This window comes from Protopterus annectens, chromosome 6.part0 (assembly GCF_019279795.1).
Source record: "Protopterus annectens isolate FY-2018-M chromosome 6.part0, PAN1.0, whole genome shotgun sequence".
Taxonomy (NCBI): Eukaryota; Metazoa; Chordata; order Ceratodontiformes; family Protopteridae; genus Protopterus; species Protopterus annectens.
The window spans coordinates 19,895,249-19,922,829 of NC_056737.1; the positions used below are offsets into that span (position 1 = coordinate 19,895,249).

General features: G+C 43.3%; 1 protein-coding gene across 3 annotated transcripts in view; it reads right to left on the reverse strand.

Moving 5' to 3' along the window:
* Nucleotides 1–27,581, reverse strand: part of SCFD1 (sec1 family domain containing 1) — a 3,579,547-nt gene that overhangs the window by 2,455,172 nt on the left and 1,096,794 nt on the right. For all 3 annotated transcript variants that reach the window (XM_044073814.1, XM_044073812.1, XM_044073811.1), the window contains exon 11: nucleotides 6,478–6,617. In XM_044073814.1, the coding sequence (XP_043929749.1) occupies nucleotides 6,478–6,617 (140 nt within the window). The remainder of the gene's footprint in view (nucleotides 1–6,477; nucleotides 6,618–27,581) is intronic.

Here is a 27,581-nt window from a genome sequence, read left to right on the forward strand (position 1 = left end):
GGATTAGTTCTCAAAGATACTTTATCCTTGTGGAAGACCAAGTAAGGGGGACGAACACAGAGAGCATGAAGTTCAGACACCCTTCTAGCCGAAGTAATAGCGACTAGAAAGAGTGTCTTCCAAGAGAGAAATTTTAACGAGCATGTAGCAGCCGGTTCAAAAGGGGGAAGTATTAAGGATGCCAGCACTAAATTTAGACGGGGTTTAAGTAGGAAGATCCCTCTGAGAAAGGCTTTGCAAACTTTGTGAGACATAATGTTCTGGTCTGCAAATCCAACATGAAAATTCGAGATTGCTGCCAGCTGGACTTTAACTGTGGAAGAAGAAGAACCAGAGTGAAAAATTTCAGCTAGGAAGTCCAAAACTGACTGAATAGGGGCAGTAAAGGGATCTATGTTCTTAGACCTTGCCCAAAAGGAAAAACGTTGCCATTTGCTAGAGTAAATCCTTCTGGTAGAGGACTTTAGAGAAGCTACTATGATATCCCTAACGGGATTAGAGATCATAGGAAGCCTGGCTAAGGAAGGAAGTGGAGCAACCAAGCAGTGAGGTTGAGGGAAGGAATGGACCGGTGCAGTTGACCTGACTGGTGGGTCAGAAGATCTGGAACTGGGTCCAGATGCCAAGGCTGCACTAAGAGATGTCGATGAAGGAACGGGAACCAAATTTGTCGAGGCCAGTAAGGAGCAATGAGAATCAGCTTGGCTCTCAAGTCGGTAGCTTTCTGAAGCACTTGAGGAATCAGCGGAAAGGGGAAAAGCATAAAGAAGTCCCCGGGGCCAATCCTGGGTTAGAGCGTCTCTGGGGGGATGGCCTGGAAGTGGAAAGAGAGAGAAGAAGTCTGGGCATTTGCTGTTTTGGGGTGTAGCAAAAAGGTCGCAGCAAGGAGGGCCCCACTTCTGAAAAATCTCTTCCGCTATAAATTGTTTGAGAGACCACTCGTGAGGCATGAGTATAGCTCTGCTCAACCTGTCCGCTATGATATTGGTTTTCCCGGGGAAATGCGTTGCTATCAGAAACCGCTGAGAGGAGATCGCCCATTGCCAAAGTCTGAGAGCTTCTCGACACAGAGGATAGGACTTGGTCCCGCCCTGTTTGTTGATATACCATACTACGGACATGTTGTCCGTGTGAACTGCGATAGTTCCTAAAGGAAGAAAGTCGTTGAGGGCTTGCAACATTAAAAGCACTGCTCTCATCTCTAGGACATTTATATGCAGGTGGTATTTGAACGGTTGCCACGTGCCATGGACCATCCTACCCTGATAATGCCCCCCCCACCCGATCAGGGAGGCATCCGAAGTGACCGTGGCTACTGGGGCCGGGGGGACAAATGGTCTGCCCTGATGGACTAGGGGGGAAGAAATCCACCAGGATAGGTGGCTCTTGCAGATCTGTGTGACAAGGATCTTGTGACGCATCGGCAACTGCTGGAAGGACCATTGGGTAAACAACATCCACTGTAGGAGACGCATGCAAAAGCGGGCCAGAGGAAGAAGTGTGATGGCAGCTGCCATTAGGCCTAACACTTTCAGGACCAACCTGGCTTGTACCTTTTTGCTAAATAGGATGATCCGAACATGATTTTGGATATCCAGGATTCTTTGATTTGTTAGATTTGCTGACATCCGAGTAGTGTCTAGATCTGTGCCTATAAAGGTAATAGATTGGCAAGGTGATAAGGAAGACTTTTCGAAATTGACAGAAATCCCTAACTGGCTGCAGAGACGTAGAGTGTAATCCCTGGCCTGGAGAAGTTGATGCCTGGTGGTGGCTGTGAGGAGCCAGTCGTCTAGGTACGGAAACACCTGGAATCCCTGACGTCTCAGGTGAGCCGTGACCACTGCCATGCATTTGGTGAACACTCTGGGGGCTGTGGTGAGACCAAAGGGCAGGGCTCTGAATTGAAAATGACTGGTCCCCAGCCGAAAGCGGAGAAACCTTCTGGAGCATCTGTGGATTTTTATGTGATAGTACGCATCCTGAAGGTCTATACAGCACATCCAGTTGTCTTTGTCCAGAAAGGGCAAAATCGATTGAAGTGTGACCATCCGAAAACTCGTCTTTTTGTCAGACTTGTTTAGTCTGCTGTGGTCTAATACTGGTGTCCAGTCTCCCGTCTTTTGGGGACCAAAAGAACCTGGAGTAGATTCAGTTCTAAATGGCCTGCTGGAACTGGCTGGATGGCCCTTTTCTCTAGAAGTTTTGAAACCTCTAGCTTTGCAATTTCCCTTAGACCGGGTGGAACGTCTGGAAGGGATCCTTTTTGAGGAAGGGCTTTTCTCGAAAGGTATTTTGTAACCCTCGGATATGATCGACTGTACCCATTTGTCTTGAGAAAGGGAAAGCCAGGCTTCTGGGTACAGTGACAATCTCCCCAGACTGCCTCCAAGGGTGGGCAGTCGGGCAACACCTCAGGGATGCTGGAAGGGCTTGTCAGAGAGAGGCTCTCTGCTGCCCTGGTTCTGCGGTCCCCCTCTGCCCCTAGGGCGGTGTCTGTTGTTATTACCCCCTCTGCCTCTGGGGGTAAACTGACCACGTGCATCAGGCGTGACTCCTTGAGATTTTCGGAACCACATTTTCCCTCCCTTCTGACCTTTGGGGTAAGGCCCTGAAGGGGTGGAGAAACTGACTCCTACGGCAGAAAGAGTCTTGCCGTCTTGCTCGCACCTGGTCAAAGTGTCCTTCACCTGAGGTCCAAACAAAGTTGTCCCATCGAAGGGAGAGTTTGTGAAGGACGCCTTAAAGGGGTCTGCAAAATTGCAAAGTCGCATCCAGGACTGATGTCTGAGAGCCACTCCTGTGCCTGCAGCTCTACTCGCTCCATCGGCTGCATAAGAAATGAGCCGCATGGAGGAGTTAGTTATGGAATTTAGGATTCCCAGCTGAGAAGCAATCTTCTCTTGAGCCCCAACAGCTGACGGATCCTGTACCACCTCACCCAATTCCTTGAGGATATCTCTTTGAAGTCGGGTGAAGTGACATAGATAATTCAGCGAACGCATAGCAAAGGTCGCTGAGGAAAACATCCGCTTACCATACCTGTCCATGGTCCTAGACTCCTTGTTAGGAGGATGGACCGGTACGGAAGGATCTGCAAGTTCCTTTTTGGTGGCGGCCGCCATCACCATGGCATCAACCGGGACACCTTTGGTGAGAAACTGTTTTTCAGTGGGGGCCATGATAAATTTAGAAGGCCTCCTGGGGACTGGTTCCACGGAATCAGGAGATGCCCACGCCTTTCGAGCTATCACGTCCATGAGGGAGTTGAAAGGCGGAGAAACCCAGGAGGTGGAGGGTCGAGATCCAAAAGCCACCAGGTATACCGACTCATCCTCGGAGGGGTTAATGGAGGGCCAGTTCCCCCTCTGTTTCAGGAGTTCAAGAATGTCTGAAAAGGAGACATCCTCAGAGGGGGATCTTGGGGACCCCTCCGACTCATCTAAGTCGATATCTGATGTCGTAGACTCAGGGGAGTCTAAATGCTTCCTCTTGCAAGTCCTCTTACACGGGGGTTCCCCTGAAGGATCAGGAGAAACCTCGGAAGAGGAAGGTATTCCCAATGGGGAAACCTGGGGCGATGGATCTCTGGGTCCGGGAGCAAGAGAGTGGGAAGAGATCTCTACAGGCACTGAAGAGGGAGGAGCTAAAGGGACCGACTGTTGACTCAGCTTGGGGGCTAGTACACTCCTCATCACCTCGAAGGCTGCCCTCCCGGGGAGGACCGAGAGCTCCCGCTCCGAGGAAACAGGAATCCCTGGCCCCACCGAAAGGGAAGGCTCCGAAGCAGATGTCGGTGCCGAGCTTACCAAAGCCGAAGCTCCGAGGGGGAGAACTGGGTCGGACAACGGCCCGCTGCCACTCGCCCCTCGGAACCGACAAGGAAGCCCGGCGACGGATCCCTCAAGGGCGGTCTCAAGGAGGAGATAGGAGTCGAGGCAGGAGCTGAAAGGAGTGGTATCGGCTCCGAAGCACCAACAGTCACAGTTCCAATAAGCTCCGGCTCCGAGCTCTGAAGGAGAGTCAAAGGAGGAATTTCTGGAGGGTGTGGAATAGCGGTCGTCTGCTGAGACGGGCTATGAAGTATCTGGGCCAGTGCCTGTGATTTCAGCAGTCTACTCACCACTCTCTCCAAGTCATGGTCTGAGAGTCTGGAAGACCTTGAGGATCGGCTCCGATGGCTCCGCTCCCAAAGTAAGGGGGGGGCCGGGGGCGAATGAATAGACTCCAGCGACGGAGATCTGGATCTCTTTCTCGACGGAGCCATCGGAGCCGAAGAACCTTCGGTTCCAGTTGGAGCCGACAACTTGTCTGCTCCGAGCTGGGTCAGAGATGTGTCTGCTCCAGCCGGAGCCGACACAGGCATGGAAGCAAGAGTATCGGCGCCGATACCGAACCTTCAGAGAAGGAAGGATCAGCTCCAGCCGGAGCCGATCTCGACTCTGAGGGAGTCGGAGCCAAGGCTGAAGGCTTGGACACTGAAGCCTGGGCCTTGGGAGACTTTGAGGGCTTCCCCGAGCCGGACTTAGCCGGGGAGCTCTCAGGCTTTAATAAGCCCCTGAGAATAAGTTTATTTCTACGTTCCTGCAGGACTCTCTGGCTGAAGGAGTGACAAATAGCACAGGAGTCCTGCAGGTGTAGAGGTCCCAGGCAATAAATACAAGAAGTGTGACTGTCTGTCAGAGACATCTTCTGACAGCATGAGTCACACTTCTTGAAGCCTGAGACCCTAGCTTCTTTAGACATGACTGAGTCCTTAATACACACACACTACACAGTCAGTCCAAAAATTAAACTAAATTAACAAAACCAAGTACAGGGAAAAAACACACAGACACACCCAAATAAACCCTGACAGGAAAAATATAGGAGGGGTAAAGACCTAAGGCCCGACTAGCAAAAAAACAAAATGAATAAAGGGAACGGGGCACTAACGGGAATAGGGCTAAGTGAATCGGGAAGTTAATAAAGTAATATATATATAAATATAAAGTACTGGGGTGGACTAAAGTCTCAGAAAAATAGGTAGAAAAATTCACTTACCAGGAGCTGGTAAAAAGTTACCTCATGAGCGAAGCGGCAAACGAGATCTGGGTAATCTCCGCCTTGTATCATGGGATATGGGGCTGCCTCGAGCTGGTGGAAGTGACTCTTGAGCTTAGCAAGTGCCGAGTCGGAGCCGAGGATCGGCTCCGAACCCATCCAGCAAGAATGAAGGCGAGATTGACAACTTAACATCCTGTATTAAGCATTGAGGAAGGGTGTATAACCTGAAAGCTTTGCGTGTTATATAGAGGGTTTTTTCTTCTTCTCAACGGTGTGAGTTATTTGGTTATACAAGCCTAAACAGATAGCATACAAGTCAAGCACTTCATGAGGTGGGAGCAAAGGTCACCTAATTTCTAACATTCTTACCTAGCATAAAGGTCTTATCCATTTTAAGGCAAAACTAATCTCAAACTTCAACAGTTACCCATAACAACAATAGCTAAAACAACTACTGAAGTTATGACTTAAACTTATTAACTTTTTTTAAACTGACTGAACAGATGCTAGGCAGCTGCCTAAGCACTGAAGAAGCAGATGCACAAAATGTATTAACAAGAACTATAGAAACCATTCCATATTATTATAACATTTCCTAATCTGAAATATAACTAAGGCAAATAATAATAATTCTATCAATAACGTTTATAAATAGCAAAAAAGGAAAGACTACTTAACTGATGGCTAGGAATGATCTGTTCAAGACAGGACAACACTAGATCTGAAGGGGAGTCCAAGGGGAATTATTGGAAAGTCTAAGGAAGCTTGGAGGTGACTGCAGCACTAGCTAGTGGACGGATTTGATCAGAGATTCAGCTTGGTGCCAAACTGACTTATTGGAGGACTGATGAAATAGGATCACAATTTTTCTTCAGCAAAATGAAAATATGGATGGTTTTCCCCAGCAAGGTACTTATCCACCCAGCCTTGAAGGATTGCTAGGTAACTGTCAGACCAATGAAGGTCAAAGAGGGAGTGAACTTCAACAGCAAGAAAGCTCTGAAGCTTAAACGTACATGGCACATCTGTAAAAATGTGCATTCAGCAAAAGATGAAACATACCTTACATTCTGCATGAATAAATCAAGATGGTATTAGAAGGCGCATGCCATGTGTTGAGAATGAAGTGAGGAATATGAAAACTATGAAACTCAATGTTTATGGTGGCATAACTGTAAATACATTTGCCTGCAAATGTCTGCAAACATGTTTCCTTGCTTTAATTAATATATTACTGACATGTTGAATAAAACTATTTTGTACAAAATAAATGAAGTTGAAACTGAGTTTAAAATATGCTTAAATTTAACAGTTCATGTACTGCTATATAAGAAATTAAATATTACTCTGTTGGCAATTAAAATCATACAGTGTAAAGACATCTACTTCATCAGCAATGAAGTCCAATGTAGGCATTCTTTTCATACATACCTCCCTTTATGTCTTTGCCAGAATTTATCAGCAAAGGTCAAGTCATATGTCTTTCTGTTCTTTTTCTTTGGCCTAGCTCCTGCTGGTGAACTCTCTACACCTGCAGTTTCTTCTAGATTCACTCTGTTCAAGTGGAAATCCTGTTAACAAAATACACAAATATGTAACCACCTTCTCTTATTCAAACATATGAAGTTTTTTATTAAAACAACAGCAAGCAAGATGTATATATATAAACAACAAAGACTATCAGTGAGTCCCAGCTCTACCTTCCAATAAAATTTATTTCGTTGAACAGTTCCTTCTCTAGCGCCTCGGCCAACAGCCTTTACAGAGTAAAGGCTGTTGGCCGAGGCGCTAGAGAAGGAACTGTTCAACGAAATAAATTTTATTGGAAGGTAGAGCTGGGACTCACTGATAGTCTTTGTTGTTTATATATATGAAGTTTTTTCTTTGCCACATTAATGCATGACAAACTTATGTAGAAGGATAGTCAGCTGCATGGAAAAGAGAGATAAAGTGCTCCTTATGACCTCAGATACTGGCTAAGTCTCTTGCCACCCCTATAGTGCCTTTTTTAGGCAGGATTCAAATGCTAAATTCACCACCATAACAGGTACAAGCAAGTAAGCTTGGAGGGTAATGCTACTCAATGCTAGAAGTCTAAACCTCAAAATGCACTCACTCAAGGCACTCCTTAGAATGGAGAATATCGACATCTGTGCAGTGACAGAGACCTGGTTCAAGGCTCCAGAGAGCACCCCTGCATTACCAGGCTATAATTCATACCACACCTTTCAGCCACCTAACCTGGACCGAAACACTAAATGCGGAGGCGTGTCCATATTCATTAAGTACATCCACATCTCCAGGCTAGTTCCTCAACATAATGCATCCAAAATTATCACTAGTCAAGACTGCAATCCAGGTTGTAGCTTGTTACAGATCCCCCCACCATACACCAGGATTCCCACTCTTCATTTCTTAAGATACTGGAAAATATTAAGGTACAACCTAATACCTTAATTATAGGCGATTTCAACTACTACACCATCAACTTGGAAAACTACTCATGTACCAACTCATTCACTCAACATTTTCTGGAATTCATAAATTCCAATGCCTTGGATCAGCTTGTACACACCCCACCAGGGGCAGCAATATCCTGGACCTGGTCATTATCAATATGGGTAACCAGTGTTCCATACCAGAGGTCAGATCTGACCACAAGATAATCACCCTAGACATCCACATCCCACCCCCACTCCCCATTATGGAAACCACCGTCAAAAACTACTCCAAAGCCAACTTCATGCTTCTTAAGACAGAAGTGGAAAACTTCACGACACCCATGCAGACGGTAAATAGAGGTACGACTGCTGAATCTTACACAAATGCACTGTATACGTACATACACGAGTGCATGGATCGTGCCATCCCCAACAGAACCAACATGCTATCCTCCAAAAAAAGAAGCCAATCTGGTGATTCCCCTGCCATAAACAAACTCTACAACAGAAGGAAGAAGCTGTTGCAAAAAAGGAGTAAAATCCCAAGATTGGAGGAACTCCCTGAACAGCCTCAGCAAGAAGCCGAGATCCTTCATAAAATCCTCCTAAGCCAGTTATGAAAATAAAATCGCCACCGATTCCAAAGACAACCACTAAGCATTCTACAGTTATGTCAAGAATCTCAATGGCAACACTCAGATCTGCTCTGAGCTTCAGCACAATGGCACTAAATATATAGAAGCAACCGATATTGCCAACATCCTGACAGATAGGTTCAGTGCTAACTTTACCCCCCACTCACCCTCCCATAGGGCCCTTCTTAATACTGGAAGAATGCAAAGCCCCTGTAATCACGGATGAACAAGTAAAGACCGCACTCTCCAAAGCCAAGAACACAGCATCCATGGGACCAGACAAGATCCCAGGCTGCATACTGCACGAACTACAGAACAAACTGGTACCCCACCTAAGTACCATGTTTAATCATAGCCTCACCTCAGGCTATGTGCCTACTGAATGGCACACAGCGACAGTTATCCCACTCCACAAAGGGGGTGCCAGCACAGACCCCGGAAACTACTGCCCCATTAGCCTGATGAGCCTGGTCTGCAAGGCCAAGGAACGTATCACCTTGGAGCTTATAAACAAAAACATAGGTAACCTCCAAGCCCTGGACCACACTCAGTTTGGGTTTGTAAAAGGTAGATCATGTCTACTAAACCTGATCGACGTCTTTGAAGCAGTCACTAGAGCCATAGATGAGGACAAGGTAGTGCACACAGCCTATTTTGACCTCATCAAGGCTTTAGATACCACCCCCCACTCTGGAATTATAGATAAACTCACTAAACTGGGCATAAATCCCTATGTCACAAGATGGGTGGTCAACTGGCTCACTGACAGAACCCACACAGTAAAAGAAACAGACTCCAAGTCCGACTTCAGACCAGTGATGACTGGAGTACCACAGGGTTCGGTCCTGTGTCCTCTCCTGTTTAGTATCTACTTCTCTGAAGTGCAGGACAACACATAAGGTCTGTGGCTAACAAAGTTCGCAGATGACTGCAAACTGGGAGCTGGGAGCCATACTAGAATCACCTAATGATGTAGACATTCTACAAAAGGGCCTCACAGAAGCAGATGCTTGGTCTCAAAGTCATGGCCTCAAGCTCAATGCCAATAAGTGCATTGTCATCCCCTTTGGAAAAACTTGGTACCCATGAACTCCCACATAGGCGGTAGCTCACTAAACACTGAAAGTGTGATAAGAGACCTCGGGACAGAGGTGGACAGTAGTCTCTCCTTTGATAACCACATTGCCATAGTAGTCAGGAAATCCTTCTATGTGGCACACCTCATCACAAAAGGGTTCTCCTCTAGAAAAAAAGGAGGTCCTTGTTCCTCTCTACTTATCTGTCATCAGACCCATTACAGAGTACAATGCCCCATTTGGCATGTATCTCACAAGACGCCTACAACAATTGGAAAGGCCACAGAAATACCTTACTAAGAGGATTACCAGCCTCAAAAAGATGCCCTACGTAGACTGTCTCAAAAAACCCCAGCTCTACTCTATCGCATATGGCCTATTCAGAGGCGATCTCTCCCCAACACATAAAGCTATGTCAAACCCAGAGCTGTTGGACATGCTACACTTAAAGAAATCCCAATCTTACCAAACCACATGCTCCAGGGACCTAAACCTTGTCACCACAATAAACAGAACATGCTGGAGGGACATATTCCTGTCCCAGAGACTTCCCATAGTCTGGAACAAACTACCCATTCACGTCAAGTAAAGCTCCTTATTGGCTCTCTAAGAAAAATCTTGAAGACTGGATAGGAAATAGAAAATTCACCCTGGGGATCTCGTCTGTGGCATTGCTTGACAGGTGCACAGGAAAATAATTTTCTTGGGTGGCAAAAGCCAGGAAACCTTTTGGCTAGGCTTACATAGGCTCCAGGGCCGATAGCCTAGTACCTACCTATGAACAGAAAGCACACAGGCATGCACCCTATGGCAGGCACCAGGAGTACAGCTGACAGTTGCCAGACGAAGGGTGTTAACTGGGGAGGGATACAGTACCCCAACAGATCTGGAAGCTGGTCTGCACCCTACCACCACACTCTCACCATAGGGGGAATGAATGTACCAATGAGGCACTCCTGAGCTAGAATGAAGGGACTGTAGAACTCTCATCCAGCTCAGGGATACTTGACTCTATTCCTCAACTGAATGAATGGGCCAAATGAGTAAAAGTAGTGGGGCTACTGGACATAGCTTTTTCAATTAACCTCATGCTACTACAGGTTTTACAGAATCCTCTTCTTAATGATGACAATGTATTGCACTATATCAACAAGAAACTGGGTGGTGAGGGTGATGTGTAGGACAAAGCCAGAAAAAAATAGATATTGCTCAATTTTTCCACATCTAGAAGATCAACGCAAAGTCATTTTTTTACTATTATTCAAAAGTAGTGAGTAACAGCAAACTATCTTTATTGACTGGAAAAAAAACACCACCAATGGACCAAGAATGTCTTTTTCCCTTATGACCACAACTAGAGGTAGTTGAAGTAGTTAACAGTTTGAAGAATTTAAAGTAGTTAGACATCTTGAATAAACACAAGGGGATTTTTTTTACACTACAAATGTCCATTCTATCAGACTAATGAAGTCCCCTCCTCCCTCTCAGCAAGTAAAATAATGGCAGCAGTCAACAAGGTAAGTCTGCAAGGTCAAGTTTTTATTTCCTTGCAAAAAACACTGATTAGTGTACAGTTTAAGCACTGCCCAGTTCTGTGCCATGCCTTCTCATACAACACTCAAGTATTTCTGCTATTTTCTTTTCTGCACTCTGTTTAAACAGCTGGTCATCCTGGCACACAACAAAGGTCTCCAGCTTTTTTTTTTGCAGTGGCTATTCACGATTGTCTCAGAGTCCTTACTCCTGATTTACAGCAGGTAGTGTTTACTCGGACAAAGTCCGTCTCAGAACAAGTCTCTAGTATTGCCTAGGATTATCTTTGGGATACTGCACTGTTTAAAAATCTTAAAAGATTAGCAGATTGCCAAGCTCTCATCCAGTGACTGTGACCACACTTTCAAAACCCACAAGTAGCACAATCATTTACAACAGATGGAGCTGAGAACAAGTGATGCATTACCATTACAGGTAGTCCTCCTAATCTAACAATTTATTCTTCTGCTATACCCTCCTCCAAAACGTAACCCTAACTCTCCCAAACTGAAATTAATGTCCTATCAAAATATATATTCTGTTAGCCATATCGTGCACTGTCATGCAATTCAACCATGCTGCTAATAACAAAAGGGAGACTATCCACTCCTATAGTTAAAGGAAATCTCTACCTTTAAATATAGTGTAGAATAGTGTGTGTGTGTGTGTTATACTTTTAAGAAGCGTTTCAAGGTCATCACGTGCATATAAATAAAAAGCATGTGCTAGCTTCAGTGCCATTTTGAAAGTACAGGCAGAGAGTGAGCAAGTATGAGTGTATTACTTTGTTTATAAGTTTACCTAAGTCAAAATTATTAAACCTCAATCTTGATGTACTGGTACATAATAAAGCTGCTTGAACACGGCCCACGAAGGTTCGTCTATTTTATCCTGACTGGATGAGTGACATATTGCAAGTGAAGTCTTTCAACGTGCAATGGAGAAATTTGTTCAGGTTATCTTTGTGCCATAATTGTACATGATTTACTGGTTGAAGGCAATGGTGAAGCAGAGCATGACAGAAACCTTAAAAGAGAGTTCTATTCAGACCACGTGAAGTGGACTCAATCCACTGAAGGGCAAATGCAGACTACAAGAAGTTACATATGTAGGTCATTTACTTACTAGCACTGGCTTGCAACTAGACCCATCCAAGCAAGCAGCTATTCGTGAGATGCCAACACCAGATAATCTTCAAGCTCTACAATGTTTTCTTGGCATGGTCAACTATTGAGACAAGTTTATACCAGATTTCAGTAAGTTGACAGCACCTTTGAGAGAGCTGATTTGCAAAAATGTTACATGGTCTTGACTGGAATAGCACCAGAAAGCATTTGAAGACCTTAAGCAGCAAATTGCCACCCCACCAACATTAAGATACTATGATATCAATACACTGGTGACTCTTTCCTGTGATGCTTCAAAGTTAGGTTGTTGGTGCAGTTATTCTTCAAGAAGGCAGAGCAGTAGCCTATGCATCTCAAACTCTTATCCAAACTGAAATGTAATATGCTCAAATTGAGAAAGAACTTCTGGCAGTAGTATTTGCATGTTCAAAGTTTCATAATTATATTTTTGGACTGATTACCAACCTCTAGTTACTATTTTAAAGAAGCCTATGCATTCAGCTCCAGCATTTTTACAAAGAATGATGTGCAAATTGCAAAAGTACAACTTCAAAATGTTCTACACAAAAGGCAAACTTCTTTATCTGGCTGATGCCTTATTTAGATCGCCTAGAAAAAAGAAGTTATGTACTTACCATAACATTCCATGCGAGTTGTTAATTTCACCTTCATTCTTTATTGATGGGTTTGGAGCTGATCCCTCGGCTCTGGGTCAGCCAATTGCAAAGCTCGAGGTCTTCAAATAGCTCTAGGCCAAGTCCTTATCTCATGATGCACCTAGAGTTACCTCAGATCTTGTTTGCTGCGTATAATAACACCATATATTATTCTTTCACTCCCAAGAAAGGGTATAGAAGGACTGAGCAACCAGGATGGATCCAGCATCTCGGTCATCTAACAGCCCAGGAGGGGGTAGGAGGGAGGGACGTAAGAATGAAGGCGAGATAAACAACTCACATGGAACGTTATGGTAAGTACATAACTTCTTTATGTGAAGTTGTTCTATCACGCCGTTCATTCTTTACTGATGGGTAGCATCCCTAGCACCATCAATCTCGGGTGGCTCACAGGAGTATATTTCTCAGGACCATGGATCTAAAGGAGGCCCTGTCCCTGGAGGCCTTGTCAACTTTGTAATGAGTGATAAAGGTATGGGGTTTTGATCAAGTGGCTGCTGTGGAAAAGTTATCAATAGGAGGTCTGGCAGAAAAAGCAGATAATGTAGAAACTGCTCTGGTTGAGTGAGCTTTTTTTTATGCTGCAAAGACATATTGGCAGCTGAATAAGCAAAGGTGATACAGTCAGATAACCATTTAGACAGAGTTGTTTTAGCCACTTGGTCTACCCTCCCTGAAGTCTGAAAATGAAACAAAAAGCTGGTCTGATTTTCTGAAGTTTTTTGTTATAACCAAATAAAATCTGAGCTGTGAACATCAAGTTTGTGCAGCATGTACTCTAAATTGTTTGAATGGTTGGGGAAGAAGACTGGCAAATCAATAATTTGGTTGAGACTGGTTTCAGTGCAAACTTTGGGCAAGAATGAGGGGTTTGTTCTAAGTGAAACTCTGTCAGTATGGAATATCAAATAAGGATGCTTGATGGATAAAGCCTGAAGCTCTGACACTGCAGGCAGAAGTAATAGCTACTAGAAAGATGGTTTTCCATGACAGAAATTTGAGGTCACAAGAGGAAGCTGGTTCAAATGGCGGAAAAATTATGCGGGAAAGCATAAAATGTAGATTCCATGGAGAATACGGAGATTTCACAGGTGGTCTAATATGAAAGGTCCCTTTGAGAAAGGCTTTGGATAACGTGTGAAACATAATATTCAATCCTTCAAATCCAAGATGAAAATTAGAAATAGCAGCCATCTGAACACAAACTGTTACTGCTGCAGCTCCTTTGTTAAAAATCATAGTCAAGAACTCTAAAATGGAGGCCATAGGGACTTGGTAAGGATCAATATTGTTTTTAGTGGCCCATATAGAAAATTTTTTTTCCATTTGCTAAGATACAGCTTTCTAGTACATGATTTATGAGAGGCTAAGAGGATACATTTTGTCTCATTGGAAAGATTATGGAACCTGGCCATTATGGGAATTGGAGCAGCCAAGCTGTCAGCTTCAGGGACTGCAGAGAGGGATGAAGTTCCTCCAAGTCCGTCAGAAGGTCGGAAACTGGGTCCAAAATCCAAGGGTCCTCCAAAAGATGAAGTCGAAGGGAACCAAATCTGACGAGGCCAATGACGGGCTATTAGAATGATGGTCCTTTCCAGGATTTTTGCTATCTGTAGAACCTTGGGTATCAACAGGATTGGTGGAAATGCAGAGAGAAGACCCGAAAGTCAATCATGTACGAGTGCGTCCCTTGGGGCTTCTCCCAGAGGGGGAATCAGGGCAAACTAGCTTCTGCGTTTGGTATTTATGTGACTGGCAAAAAGGTCGCAGCAAGGCTGGCCCACCTGCGGAATATCCTGTCTGCTATTTCTTTCTTGAGGGACCACTCATGGGGCAACAAGATTGCCCTGTCAGCTTGTCTGCTATCACATTGGATTTCCCCAGGATGTGCACTGCTAACAGAAAGCACTGCTTGGAAACAACCCATTGCCATACTCTGACAGCCTAGCGACAAAGGGGGTAAGACCTGGTTCCTCCTCCTTTGTTCAAGTACCAGACCACCGACATGTTGTCTGTCTGAATCGCAATCGTACCCAGAGGAAGAGTCCTGAAAGTACTGCTCTCATCTGAAGGACATTGGTATGCAGATGTGGCTCTTGATTGGTCCATGTGCTTTGGGCTATTCTTCCCTGAAAATGCCCCCCCCCCCCATCCTATCAGGGAAGCGTCTGTGGTCACTGTGGCCGCTGGAGGGGGTAGCACAAATGGGCGTCCTATTGTGACATGAAGTGAGGTCAACCACAACTGAAGATCTCTTTTGCAGGAATTTGTGATTATTGTGTGAGACATGGGAAGCTCTTGGTAAGACCATTGAGTGAACAACAGCCAATGTAGTATCTACATGTGCATATGAGCTAGTGGTATGGCTAGAATTGCTGCTGCCATCATGCCTAACAATTTCAGAACTTCTGATGCTGGAGCTCTGTCTTTGAATATCAGAATGCTGACGAAGAAGAAAGACTCTTTCTATTGGAAGCCTTACTGTGGTGGTGGTGGTGGTGGAGTCCAGTTCTGCCCCGATAAAAATGATATGCTGCGATGGCGACAAGGCAGATTTTTCTGAGTTGACTGTAATGCCCAGTTGATTGCAGAGTGACACAGTGGACACCCTGGCCTGAATGAGTTGATGCCTGGTGGTAGCAGTAAGGAGCCAATTGTCTAGATACAGAAACACCTGGAATCCTAGACGCCTCAGGTGAGCCGTGAGCACTGCCATGCATTTGGTGAACACTCTGGGGGCCAAAGGGCAGGGCTTGAAACTGGTAATGATTGTCTCCCAGCCGGAAGCACAGATGATCCCTGCATGGCCTGGCCATTTTTATGTGGTAGTATGCATCCTTGAGATCTATCGAGCACATCCAATTGTCTTTCGTTAAGAAGGGAGGTATAGACTGAAGCGTGACCATCCAGAACCTCTCTTTTTTACATATTTGTTCAGTCTGCTGAGGTCCAATATGGGTCTCCAGTCCTCCATCTTTTTTGGAACTAAAAAAAATCTTGAGTAAGTTCCAGATCCTGTCTGGTCTGCTGGGACTGGTTGGATGACGCTTTTTCTTAGCAACGTTTGGACCTCTACTGTTGCTTGTTCTCTGTAACTGGGTGGAACATCTGGAATTTTTCTTATGGGTGGAGGGGGTGTGGCGAATGGGATGAAGTATCCTCTGGAAATTATGCTTTGTAGCCAGCTGTCTTTTGTTATTTTGAGCCAGGTGTCTGCTTCCAGAGCAGGACAGTTGGGCCTCCTTTCAGGAGTGCTGGTAGGGCTTCGCAGAGAAGTGATCTCTGTCGCCCTGGTGTTGAGAACCCCCTCTGCTGTGAGGGCAGCGTCTTCCATTATTGCCCCCTCCTCTGCCTCTGGAGGGGGGTTCACCACGTGTGTCCTGAAAGGCTCCTTGGGCTTTTCAGAACCACATTTTTCCTCCCCTTTGACCTTTAGGGTAGGGTCTGGTGGGGGTGGAAAAACAGACCCAGACAGCAGACAGAGTCTTTCCGTCCTGCTCACACCTGGTTAAGGTTTCCTTCACTTTAGGCCCAAAAAGGGACAAGCCATCAAAGGGAGTATTCATGAAGGATGACTTGAAGGGCTCCATGAAAGAACACAAGCGCATCCAGGAGCGTCTCCTAGGAGCAACTCCTGTACCAGCTGCCCTACTCTTTCCATCAGCTGCATATGAGATGAGGCGCATGGATGAGTCTACTATAGAACTGAGGGTAGCAAGCTGGGCGGCAACTTTGTCGGTAGCTCCTAGCTTTTTAAGGAGATCTTTTTGTAACCTGGTAAAATGGGTTAAATAGTTCAGTGAACGAAGAGCAAAAGTTGCTGAACTAAATATGTGCTTCCCATATCTATCCATGATTCTGGAGTCTCTGTTAGGAGGATCAATAGACAAGGAAGTTTCAGACATTTCCTTTTTGGTGGCTGCCGCCACCACCATGGCATCAACTGGAACACCTTTTGTTAAGAAAGATTTGTCAAGGGGGCAGAAATGACCTTATTAGGCCTCCTAGGGACAGGCTCCATAGTATCCGGAGACTCCCACGCCCTTCATGAGACCAGCTGCATCAGCTCATCGAGGGGCAGAGACACCCAAGAGGTGGATGGCTGAGACCCGAAAGCCTTCAGGAGAACTGACTCATCCTCAGCAGGGCTTTTGGACTGCCAGTCACCCCTCTGCCTGAGGATTTCAAGTATCTCAGCGAATGAGATATCTTCAGAGGGGGACCATGGGGATCCTTCTAACTCATCTAAGTCAGTATCTGATGTTAGAGACTCCTGGGGGGAGTCTAGATGTTTCCTCTTACACAATCTCTTCCTGGGATCCTCATCAGTGGGAGCTTCTGGTGAGGTCTTGGAAGAGCAAGGGCTACCCAATGGGGCTTCCTGAGGTTCTGGGTCTCTACGCTTGGTCAGGATGTGTGAGGCAGGAGCAGACACAGGCGCTTTAGGGAAGGAGGAAGCCAGACCTGAGGTTGAGGACATCTTAGGAGACAATCTTACGAGACATGACACTCCTGATGGCATCAAAAGCACCTCTGCTCCAATGTGAGGGAGCCGACAGATCCGAGGAAACCGTCGATACCCCCTGTACCATGACAGTGGCCTCCGAACCAGAGGTAGGAGCCGAACTTATCTGAGCCAAAGCTCTGAGAGGCAGAGTCGGAACCATCCGACTATACTCCCTGGACCCAATCAGAGAGTGTCGGCTCCTATAGTCCTCAATTGGCATAGAGGATGTCAGAGTGCATGGAGCCGAAGACACTGTAGTAGGCGTTGGCTCTGAAGGTTCCACGATCAACACGTCTGACTCCTCCGGCTCCGAAGGACCAGCATGGCTTGGAGGAGGAATAGTTTGAGCTGGTGCAAGGGTGTTCGACTCCCAAGCCATTTGGGTCGAAGCCAATAAAATTTTTGCCAAGGCTGGTGCCGATAACAGCTTCTGCACCACATGATCCACATCCAGATCAGAAAGGCTGACAGAGGACCAAGATGAGCACACCAAAGGTTGTACCAACTATAGTAACGGACTCTTAGGATCTTCAGATACCGGTTCCAAGACTGGGGACCGGCTCCAAAAAGAAAAGACTGTCTGTTCTGATGGCAGTGGAGCCGAAGTCGAAGATTTTTAGATTTCTTAGAGTTTGAAGTCTTAGAAGACTTTGAGGACTTGCTGGATCCATATTGGACATTTAAAGCTTCTTGAAACAACGGTTTCAACAACTCCCTGTCAGTCAGTTTTCTTTTCCTTTCCTGTAGGACCATGAAGAAGAAGGAATGGCATACAGAACAGCTATCCTGTAAATGCAGGGCTCCTAGACAGTACACACAATTTACATGGCTGTCTGTTACAGACATCTTTTGGCCACACTTTTGGGCACTTTTTGAAGCCAGACTTAGGGTGCTTCTCTTGGTCAGCTACTGAAAACTCTGAGAGGAAAATTACTGTCACCACAAAAAAAAATTCTAACAGTAATTATCCAGAAAAAGACTTAATAAAATCAGGCCAAGTCACACACACACACACAAACAGTAATGCAAATGTAAATATTGAACTGACAAGAAAAAGGTAAATTACTGTCACAACAAACTAACACACAATATGAGCAGACTATGCAAGGAAAAAAGACAGCTGCTATAAGGTACAATACATTGTCTAAATATTCTAAGGAATATCTATGCCAAACCAAATTACTGTTAACTACAAAACTGTAACAGTAATTAATAACTTCAAGCCTTTCTAAAAAAAAAAATTCAAGGCTAAACACACCACACACTATCTAAATATTTAGCAAAATAAAATGTGACAAAGATCACTGACTAAACACACTATTAATTAGAAAAGTTTTTAAACTAAACCTAAAACAAAAGGCAAACTAGGAAAATTTTAAATCACACTAAAGGAAGGGACTAAAATGTAGTAACACACACCAGAAAGCTGTACAAGCTTTATAAACTATTTAAACTATCTAACTATCTAAATATAAGTAATTAAGTAATTAAGTAAGTAGAAAAACAGTTTTACTGGTCCGAGCTAATAGCAGAACCTCCGATCTATTGCAGCGGCAAACTAGATCTAAGGTAACTCTAGGTGCATCATGGGATAGGGACTTGACCTCGAGCTATTTGAAGACCTTGAGCTTTGCAACTGGCCGACTCGGAGTCAAGGGATCGTGTCCGAACCCATCTTTAAAGAATGAATGGTGAGATCGAATAACTTCACATTACAACTCAACAGTTTCATGCAGAGAATTTTGAATTTGATGTCATGGAAGTGTGTAATTTTTCTACCATGAGACTTGATGAGCTGAGAGATCATACAAAGACTGATCCAGTTTTGCAAAAGCTCAACCACTACATTAATGCTGGCTGGCCATCAAAGCAATCTAGTGTACCACCTGAAGTGCAAACTTATTTTCCATACAGAGATGAGATGCTCCCTTACAACATGAATATATCCAGATTTTTGCACTGTGGTCACCCAGGTTTGTATGTTGGCCCTCTCTAGCAAGAGACATTGACAGAGTACTTTCTTCTTGTTTAGTATGCAATAGTACTAAACTACATTTGCAAAAAGAACCACTTCAGCTAAGTCACGTTCCTGAACTACCTTGGTCAACAGTGGCCACTGATATATTCAAGTGGAACAATCAGCATTACTTAGTAGACTCTTATTTGAAATGGTTTGAGATTTGCTACCTAATCTAATGTCCACTGCTGTTATTACCAAGTTAAAATGCCATTTCTCAGTTCATGGTAGTCCACACAGTTATTTCTGACAATGGTACCCAATTTACCAGTCAGTTGTTTCAGAAATTTGCAAAAGAATGGGACTTTGTACATGTTACTAGTAATCCAGAGTATCCACAGTCAAATGGACCAGCTGAACGTGTAGTACAGAGTGCAAAGGAATTGCTGGAGAAGTCAAAGTGTGATAATACCTATGTCTTTTTGAATTTACTTAATCTCAGAAACATACCCCATGACAATATACTTGACTCGCCTGCTCAGAGACTTCTATCTAGGCAAACCAAAAGAACATTGCCTATTGGTTCAGTTTGTTGAGGCCTAAAGCTAAGAACAACAGGACAATTACAGCTCAACTATTCAGAAAGCGTTCTTTCCAGAAGTCCAGTTATGACAAATTGAGCAGATTTCTTCGTCCATTGACTGAAGGAGAGACAGTGGGGCTACAAATCACGAAAGGTTCTGACCAGATTGGTCAACTAACAGGTACATGTGCCGAGCTGAGATCCTACTTCGTAGAATCTGAGGGTCTAGAGTACAGGAGAAATCACATACATCATCTTCCTGTATCAAAATCGATATTGCAGCATTGTTTCTGTGATGCAGACTCTAGATCTCAGAGCAATCCAGACAATGTTCCTGTTGCAGAATGTGTCTTACCTTCTACTTCCATTCCTGATGATGCTGATGTTCCCAAAGTTGAACATTCAGTAGAGACAGTCCCAGTTGCTAGACCCAATTCTAATTTCTATGTCACACGATTTTGTTACATTTCAAGACCTAGTGTGAAATACATAGCAATCTGAACATAATTGTCTATATGTATTTAGTTCTGTATAACTGCATAAAAAAAGAATTATTTGTATCAATTGCATGTCAATTAATGTCATCAATACTGCATAATTCATTTCTCAAAGAGGGAGGATGTAGAATAGTGTGCGTGTGTGTTGTACCTTTAAGAAGCGTTCCAAGGTCGGCACGTGCATATAAATAGCAAGCACATGCTAGCTTCAGTGTCATTTTGAGAGTGCAGTCAGAGAGTATGTGCGAGTGTATTAGCTAGTTTGTTTACAAGTTTACCTAAGTTAAAGTTATTAAGCCTCAATCCTGATGTGTTTGTACATAATAAAGCTGCTTGAACAGACCCCACGAAGGCTCGTCTACTTTATCCTGACTGGATGAGTGACATATAGCTACAATTATTTTCCTCCCTGTAATACCACACATTTTTTTTTACTTATTTACTTCCAAGTACTTTGCATACCACAGGTCAATAAGGCCGCAGCATTTTTCCTATTCAAATCTTACATTGTTTCAGAAAGGATGTTCATTTAGCCTGAAAGGCTATAAAGCAAAGATTTTGTAGTTTATACTGTTGCTCAACATTCACGGCTTTACATTTTCAGAATGTCCCTTGCTGAGGTCAATGCAATGCTGCTCACTGACAGCTAAAGTGAAACTTTTTCAAAAAGTTAGCTGGAAAAATCTTTATACAAAGAAAAGAAAAGAGTAACAATGCAATACTACAAACACAGACCAGTAATAACAATTGTTTCTGACAGTGAAATGTTGATTTATCCATTTTACTATAAAATTAAGCACATCAAAAATTAAAGATGGCTGTCATTTGCCTTATTAGACACATTATGTAATACCCATTTTCAAAGGCATTCATAAAACAGATAAAGCAAGCTATAGGCCAACAAGTTTGATATACACATTGTGTAAATGCATGGAAAGATGCATTTTAAGCTGACTTGTCAACACTGGCATTTTAAGTATACATCTCGATCCAAACCAACATGGTTCATAACTAAAGGACCAATTACTCAGATAAAATTTTACGATAATTTGTCAACACTTAAAGAAAAGGGGAGGTACTGTGTTGGGATATAGCTAGATATGTTGAATCTTGTTTAACATATTTATTGCATATTTATTGCAGAAATACCTACTTCAGAGTTCTTTTGCTTAAAAAAAAAATATGCATATGACTGCAAGGTAGGCGCCCAAATAAATTGTAATGGATATCTGAGTGAATTAAATAAATACTCAAATGGTATTAATGACTGGGCAGTTAAAGCTGGCATTAAACTTTAACCATAGGAAATGTAAGGTTACTGACTCTGGTAAATGCTTTTGTGGATGGGTATGCATGAGCTAGATAACATTAATCAGATGAAGAATTTAGGTGTTACTACTGAAAAAAGTACGAGGTTCAGGTGTCGTAACCGATTTTATAAACAGAACATTAAAATAAGTGGGGTTATTTCTTCAAACCATCAATACAACAGATGCTAAAGCACTGAAGACTGCTTTTATATCACAGATTAGACTGATAATGGAATATGATTTATCTTTTTTTCTAAATTGCGAATTTAGAAACTGTGCAAAGATGTTTTAGAGAGAGTCTAAACATTCTAACAGCATGAAGAATATGTCATACTCTGAAAGACTGAAGTCATCGGATCTCGACCGTTTATTATATAGATTGGTAAGAGGACAGTTATGTTAAGCTTTCAGGGCAATGTTAAGTGAAATCTGTTTGGGTACAGCTAAAATACATCCTGAATTTTGAAACAGAGGCACAGATTATCTAACAACAGAACAGTTAAAAAAAAATAAGTCATGTACTTACCATAACATTCCATCTGTGTTGTCCATCTTCATTTATCCTTGATATAAGAGTTCAGTTCTGAATATTGGAACCAACTTGTCCGTTACTACAGCCCATGAAAAGCAAAAACTCTCAACCTTAAGTCCTACCAAGAATGCTCCTCTCCAATTACCTCAGATCAAGTTTGCAAATAGAAAAGGACAGAAGATATGATCCTAATAACACATTTAAAGAGACCATATCTGGTGTCACATATGAAAAAATGCATAAATAGGACCATAATTCATTCCATCAAGAGACCTGAATGAAAAGGGGATGAAGGGTGGGGAGTCAAGGATAAATGAAGATGGACAACACAGATTGAATGTTATGGAAAGTACATAATTTCTTTACCTGATGTTGTCAATCTTTATTTAATCCTTGAGATATGGGACAGAGTCCCCAGCTACCTCAGATCTTGGGAGGATTCATGGAGGGATATTCCTGAGCACCGTAGAACCAAATGACACTCTTCCCCTAAAGACCAATTCCAATTTGTAATGAGTAATAAAGATATGTCAGGTAGACCATGTTCCATGGAAGCCTTAGAATGAAAAACTGCTTAAGTACCTATGGCTCTAGTAGAGACAGGCTCAGGTAATTTGACTTTCCTCTTGTCGTATATGAAGCATATACAATCTCATCTAGAAAAGGTAACCTTGGAGACTGGCTTACCCATTCTAGTTCTTGAAAATGAAACAAACAGTTGGTCAGATTTCCTTATGTCTTCTGTTCTATGAAGACAGAAGCGCAATTGTCTATGAACACTAATAAATGCAAACAGTATCCACCTTTGTTTGAGAAACTGGGAAAGAATACTGGTAAATTGATTGCCTGACTGATAATCATTTTTGACACCACTTTTGGTAAAAAGGAAAGGTTCATTCTCAAGGAAACTCTGCCTTTGTGAAAAATCAAATATGGTGGTTTGCAAGATAAGGCTTGAATTTCTAAAATTCTTCTGGTAGAAGTAATTGCTAACAGAAATATCGTTTTCCAAGATTTCAAGTCACAGTCAGCAGTAGGTTCAATGGCGGAATACACTATTGTCTGTAACACTAAGTTTAGATCCCGAGGTGCAAATGGATCCTTATACAGCGGTCTTAACACCAAGGTCCCTTTTGAATGCTTTGCAAAGTTTATGAGAAATTAATGAATATTTTTTAAACCCATTATTAAAATTTGAAATAGCCACTAGTTGAACCTTCATGGTGGAGGAAGAGGCACCTACTTCAAAGAGTAAAGCTAAAAATTCTAAAACTTTATCAAAAGAAGCAGAGAATGGGGTCAATGTTATTATCACAAGCCTAGTAGGAAAATCTCTTCCATTTACTATTGTAGAGTTTTCTGGCGGAAGGACTGTGGGAGGCCAAAAGAATCCTACGAACTGGGGAGGAAAGTTTATTATGTCTGGCAATCAATGCAACTGGAGAAGCCAAGCCATTAGCTTGAAGTTTTGAAGGTTTGGGTGAACTAATCCCTCTAGATGGGATAGGAGATATGGATCTGGGTCCAGAGTCCATGGTCGCTGAATCAGATAAGGCCAAAGAAAGGGGAACCAAATCTGTTGAGGCAAGAAGGGAGCAATGAGGATTACCTTGCTCTTCAACTTGATATCTTTCTTTAGAAATTGAGGAATTAATGGGATGGGATGGGATGGGAAAAGGTGGACAAAAGTCCGAAGGGTCAATTCTGCAGGACAGCTTCTCTTGGAGACTCCCTCGGTGGGGAGACCAGGGCGAAGTAGCTGCTGCACTTGTTCAGGGGTGATGCAAATAGGCTGCAGGAAGACTGGCCAAAGCGATGAAAAATCTTTTCTGTCACTGTGGGATTGAGAGACCACTTGTGAGCCAGGAGAATGCATTGGCTCAGTTTGTCTGCTGTCACACTGGAACTCCCCAGAATATGCTTTGCTATTAGAAAGAGGCTGGAAGAGATCGACCACTGGCAAACTCTGAGAGCTTCTCGACAAAGGTGTTGAGATTTGGTTCCTCCCTGCTTGTTGATGTACCAAACTATCAACATATTGGTTGTTTGAATCACAACTGCTCCTAAGCAGACAGTAGTTTGAAAGGCCTGCAATGCTAAAAGCACTGCGCTCAGCTCTAGAAAATTGATATGCAAGTTGGCCTGCATGGGGGACAAAGTGCCTTGGACAGTCTTGCCCAGATTATGCACCCCCACCTCAACTGGGGGGCATCCATGGTCACTATGACTTGGGTTTGACATGAGACAAAGGGGCGGCCCAAGAGAATTTCATATGAATGAATCCACCAAGCTAGATCTTTCTTGCAATGGTTAGTAATCAAAATCCAATTTGACATTGGTTGATACAGTATGGACCACTGAGATGCTAAAAGCCACTGCAGAATTCTCATATGAAATCTTGCTAGGGGAACTAACGCTACGGCCACCTCCATCGAACCCAAGACTTGTTAAGACTAGTCATTCAGCTACTCTCTTGCTTCTGACAATTTTTTGCATTTGGGCCTTGATCTTTTATAAGCTTAGATAAGGTGTGGAGGCTATACAAGTACTGATATTTAGAACTGCTCCTATTGTGTTGGAGTCATTTGTGATTTTCCATAATTTAAGGTAATCCCTAGATTGGCACATGTCTGGAGAACATAGTACCTTACTAGTTTTGGAAAATGCCTGGTGGGAGCAGTAATTAGCCAGTCATTTAAGTATGAAAACACCCGGAATCTGTGCAGTCTCAAGTGAGCTGCGACTACTGTCATGCAATTGGTGAACACCCTGGGGGCTGTGGTGAGACTAAAGGGCAGAGCTCTGAACCGATGATGAGTGGCTCCCAGCTGGAAGCTGAGAAATCTCCTGGAGCGCGTGTTTATTTTTATGTGGTAATATGCATCTGTAGAGCTACTGAGCACATCCAATCGTCTTTCCCTAGAAACGGGAGAATAGACTGAACTGTGACCATCCAGAATTTTGTCTGTAGAATGGATTTGTTCAAAACACTTAGATCCAAAATTGGCCTCCAGTCCCCGGTCTCTTTTGGCACTAAAAACGATCTTGAGTAAATCCTGGATTCTATCTGGTCTGGTGGGACCTCTTGGAAGACTCTTTTTTCCATCAATTTTTGGATTTCTATTACTGCTTGTTCCCTCTGACGGGGTGGAACGTCATGTATTTTCCTTGCAATTGTGGTGGGTAGAAAGAAGGGTGCAGTGTAGCCTCTGGTTATGATCCTCTGCACCAAGACATCTGAAGTTATGTGAAGCTAGGTGTGTTGGTGCAGGGATAAATGTCCCCCAACTGCCCCCAGAAGAAGGCAATCGGGCATCCTTTCAGGAGCGTTAACAGGGTATACCAGGAAAAGTATCCCTGAAATCCTGATTTTTGTGGGCCACCTCTGCCGCGTGGACAGCGTCTTCCATTAAAGCTCCCCCCCTCTGCCGCTAGGGGAGCTACTACCACTTGTGCCCTGGAAAAGCCCTTGTGACTTTTTGCTCCTCTGGTTCCTAGAATAGGACCGTTGAGGAGTAGAGAAACATACACCCACTGCAGAAAGGATCTTTCTATTCTTTTCACACCTGGGCAACATTTCTTGAACTTTAGGTCCAAAAAGAGATGATCCATCAAAGGGGGCATTGACAAATGAAGACTTGAATGGCTCCGCAAATTGGCATAACCACATCCAGGCATGTTTCCTTACGGCTATGCCCGATCCCGCTTTTCTAGTTGTCCTTTCGGCTGCATGTGCAACAAGCTTCATGGACAAATTTGAAATGGACTCTAGGGTGGCCAACTGAGAAGCAACCTTATCTTTGACTTCGTCAGATATGGCTCCTACCAGGGAATCTCCCAACTCTTTAATTAGATCCCTCTGAAATCTGGTGAAGTGTGCCATAAAGTTCAAAAACCATAATGCAAAGGTCGATGAAGTGTAAATCCGCTTGCCAAACCTATCCATCACTCCCTATTAGGAGGATGGATAGTGGAACATTCCTCTGCTAGTTCCTTTTTTGTGGCCACTGCTACCACCACAGCATCTACCACCAATCCCTTTGCCCAAAACTGATGACCCTCAGATGCAGTTAGAATTTTGTCTGGTCTCTTGCAGATGGGTTCAATGGCATCAGTAGCCTTCCATGCCATTTGTGAGATCAACTTAATGAGCTTATCAGTGGGTGAAAGTCGCTAGTCTTGGTTTACAATTGAAGATGAATAGGTGGGGCAGTGCATTTATATGCTTTATTAAACTGAAAAACATCAGGATGGATAGCAGCAATACAAAATATAAACAAACTAACTGACAGACTACACAGACATGCATGCTTAAATTTCAACTACACAATGGCAGTCAGGCTCACACGTTCTCAGTATTTATACACTTGTGCAAGCCCATGGAAAGCTTCTTAAAGGTATATATACATATTGATCTACATCCTCCCCCTTTAATGAAATGCCCAAAATAAAATGACATTTGAAAAGACATGCAATTGCATAGACACTAAGAAATAAACACAAAACGTATGTCCTTATGTCCAAGTTACCATGCATCTGCAACATGGTCTGGAAATGCAACCTGATCTAGTGATTTATCAATCAGAACTGGGTTTATCAACAGGGACGGTCATTGGTGAACAAACAGAGTCTCGGCTTTTGGGATTCTTCTCAGGGACAGTGACATTCACTGGAACATCCTCTGGAACACTGGATAACTCACTCTGAGATTTAGAGTCTTTCTACCAGGTATGATAATGTAATACAGGCTCGGACACCAGGAACAAATGTTTCTGACTCCAACTAAATTCTACATCTTGTGATTCCACAATATACAATCTTGGCTCTGGACATATCCGATCAAAACCTATGGACGTCTGCATCCTTACTATTTCCCCTTTTCACAATGGATAGAGTCGTGTGCTGGTCTTATCATAATAGGACTTCTGGGATAAGAGCTTCTTCAGCAGATGGGCTTTCATTGATCTGTTGTTCTTGACACACGGAAGCAATAGATTACTGCTAATTGGTAATGAGAAATATTTCTCAGATTCAAGAAAACATTGCTATTGCCTCATTTTGACTTCTCTAGTAATTGTTTTGCACTTTGAACTACACTTTCTACCAAACCATTTGACTGTGGATACTCAGGGCTACTTGTAACATGAGTAAAGTCCCACACTTCAGCAAATCTTTTGAATTGCTGGCTTGTAAACTGTGCACCATTGTCAGAAATAACTTTGTGCAGACTACCATGGACTGCAAAATTACCCATCCTCTTAATAATGACAGTACTGGATGCTAGAGTAGGAAGTAGGTCAATCTTAAACCTATTTGAATATGAGTTTACTAATACCAAGTAATTTTGACCATTCCATTAGAAAAGGTCTGTAGCTACTGGCGACCATGGTAGTTTAGGGATCTGGTTTAGCTGAAGAGGTTCTTTCTGTTGATGTGGCTTAGTACTATTATATACAGAATAAGATGAAAATATTCTCTCAATATCCTGTGACATAGAAGGTCAAAATACTAGTTCTCTCACCCTTCTTTTGGTAGAATCGGTTCCAGGGTGGCCACGATGCAAGATAGTAATATGCCCTCATTGTAAAGATTTTGGAAAAATGACTTTTGGACCTTTCACGATGATATCACTGTCAAACAAAAATCTCATCTCTGTAAGG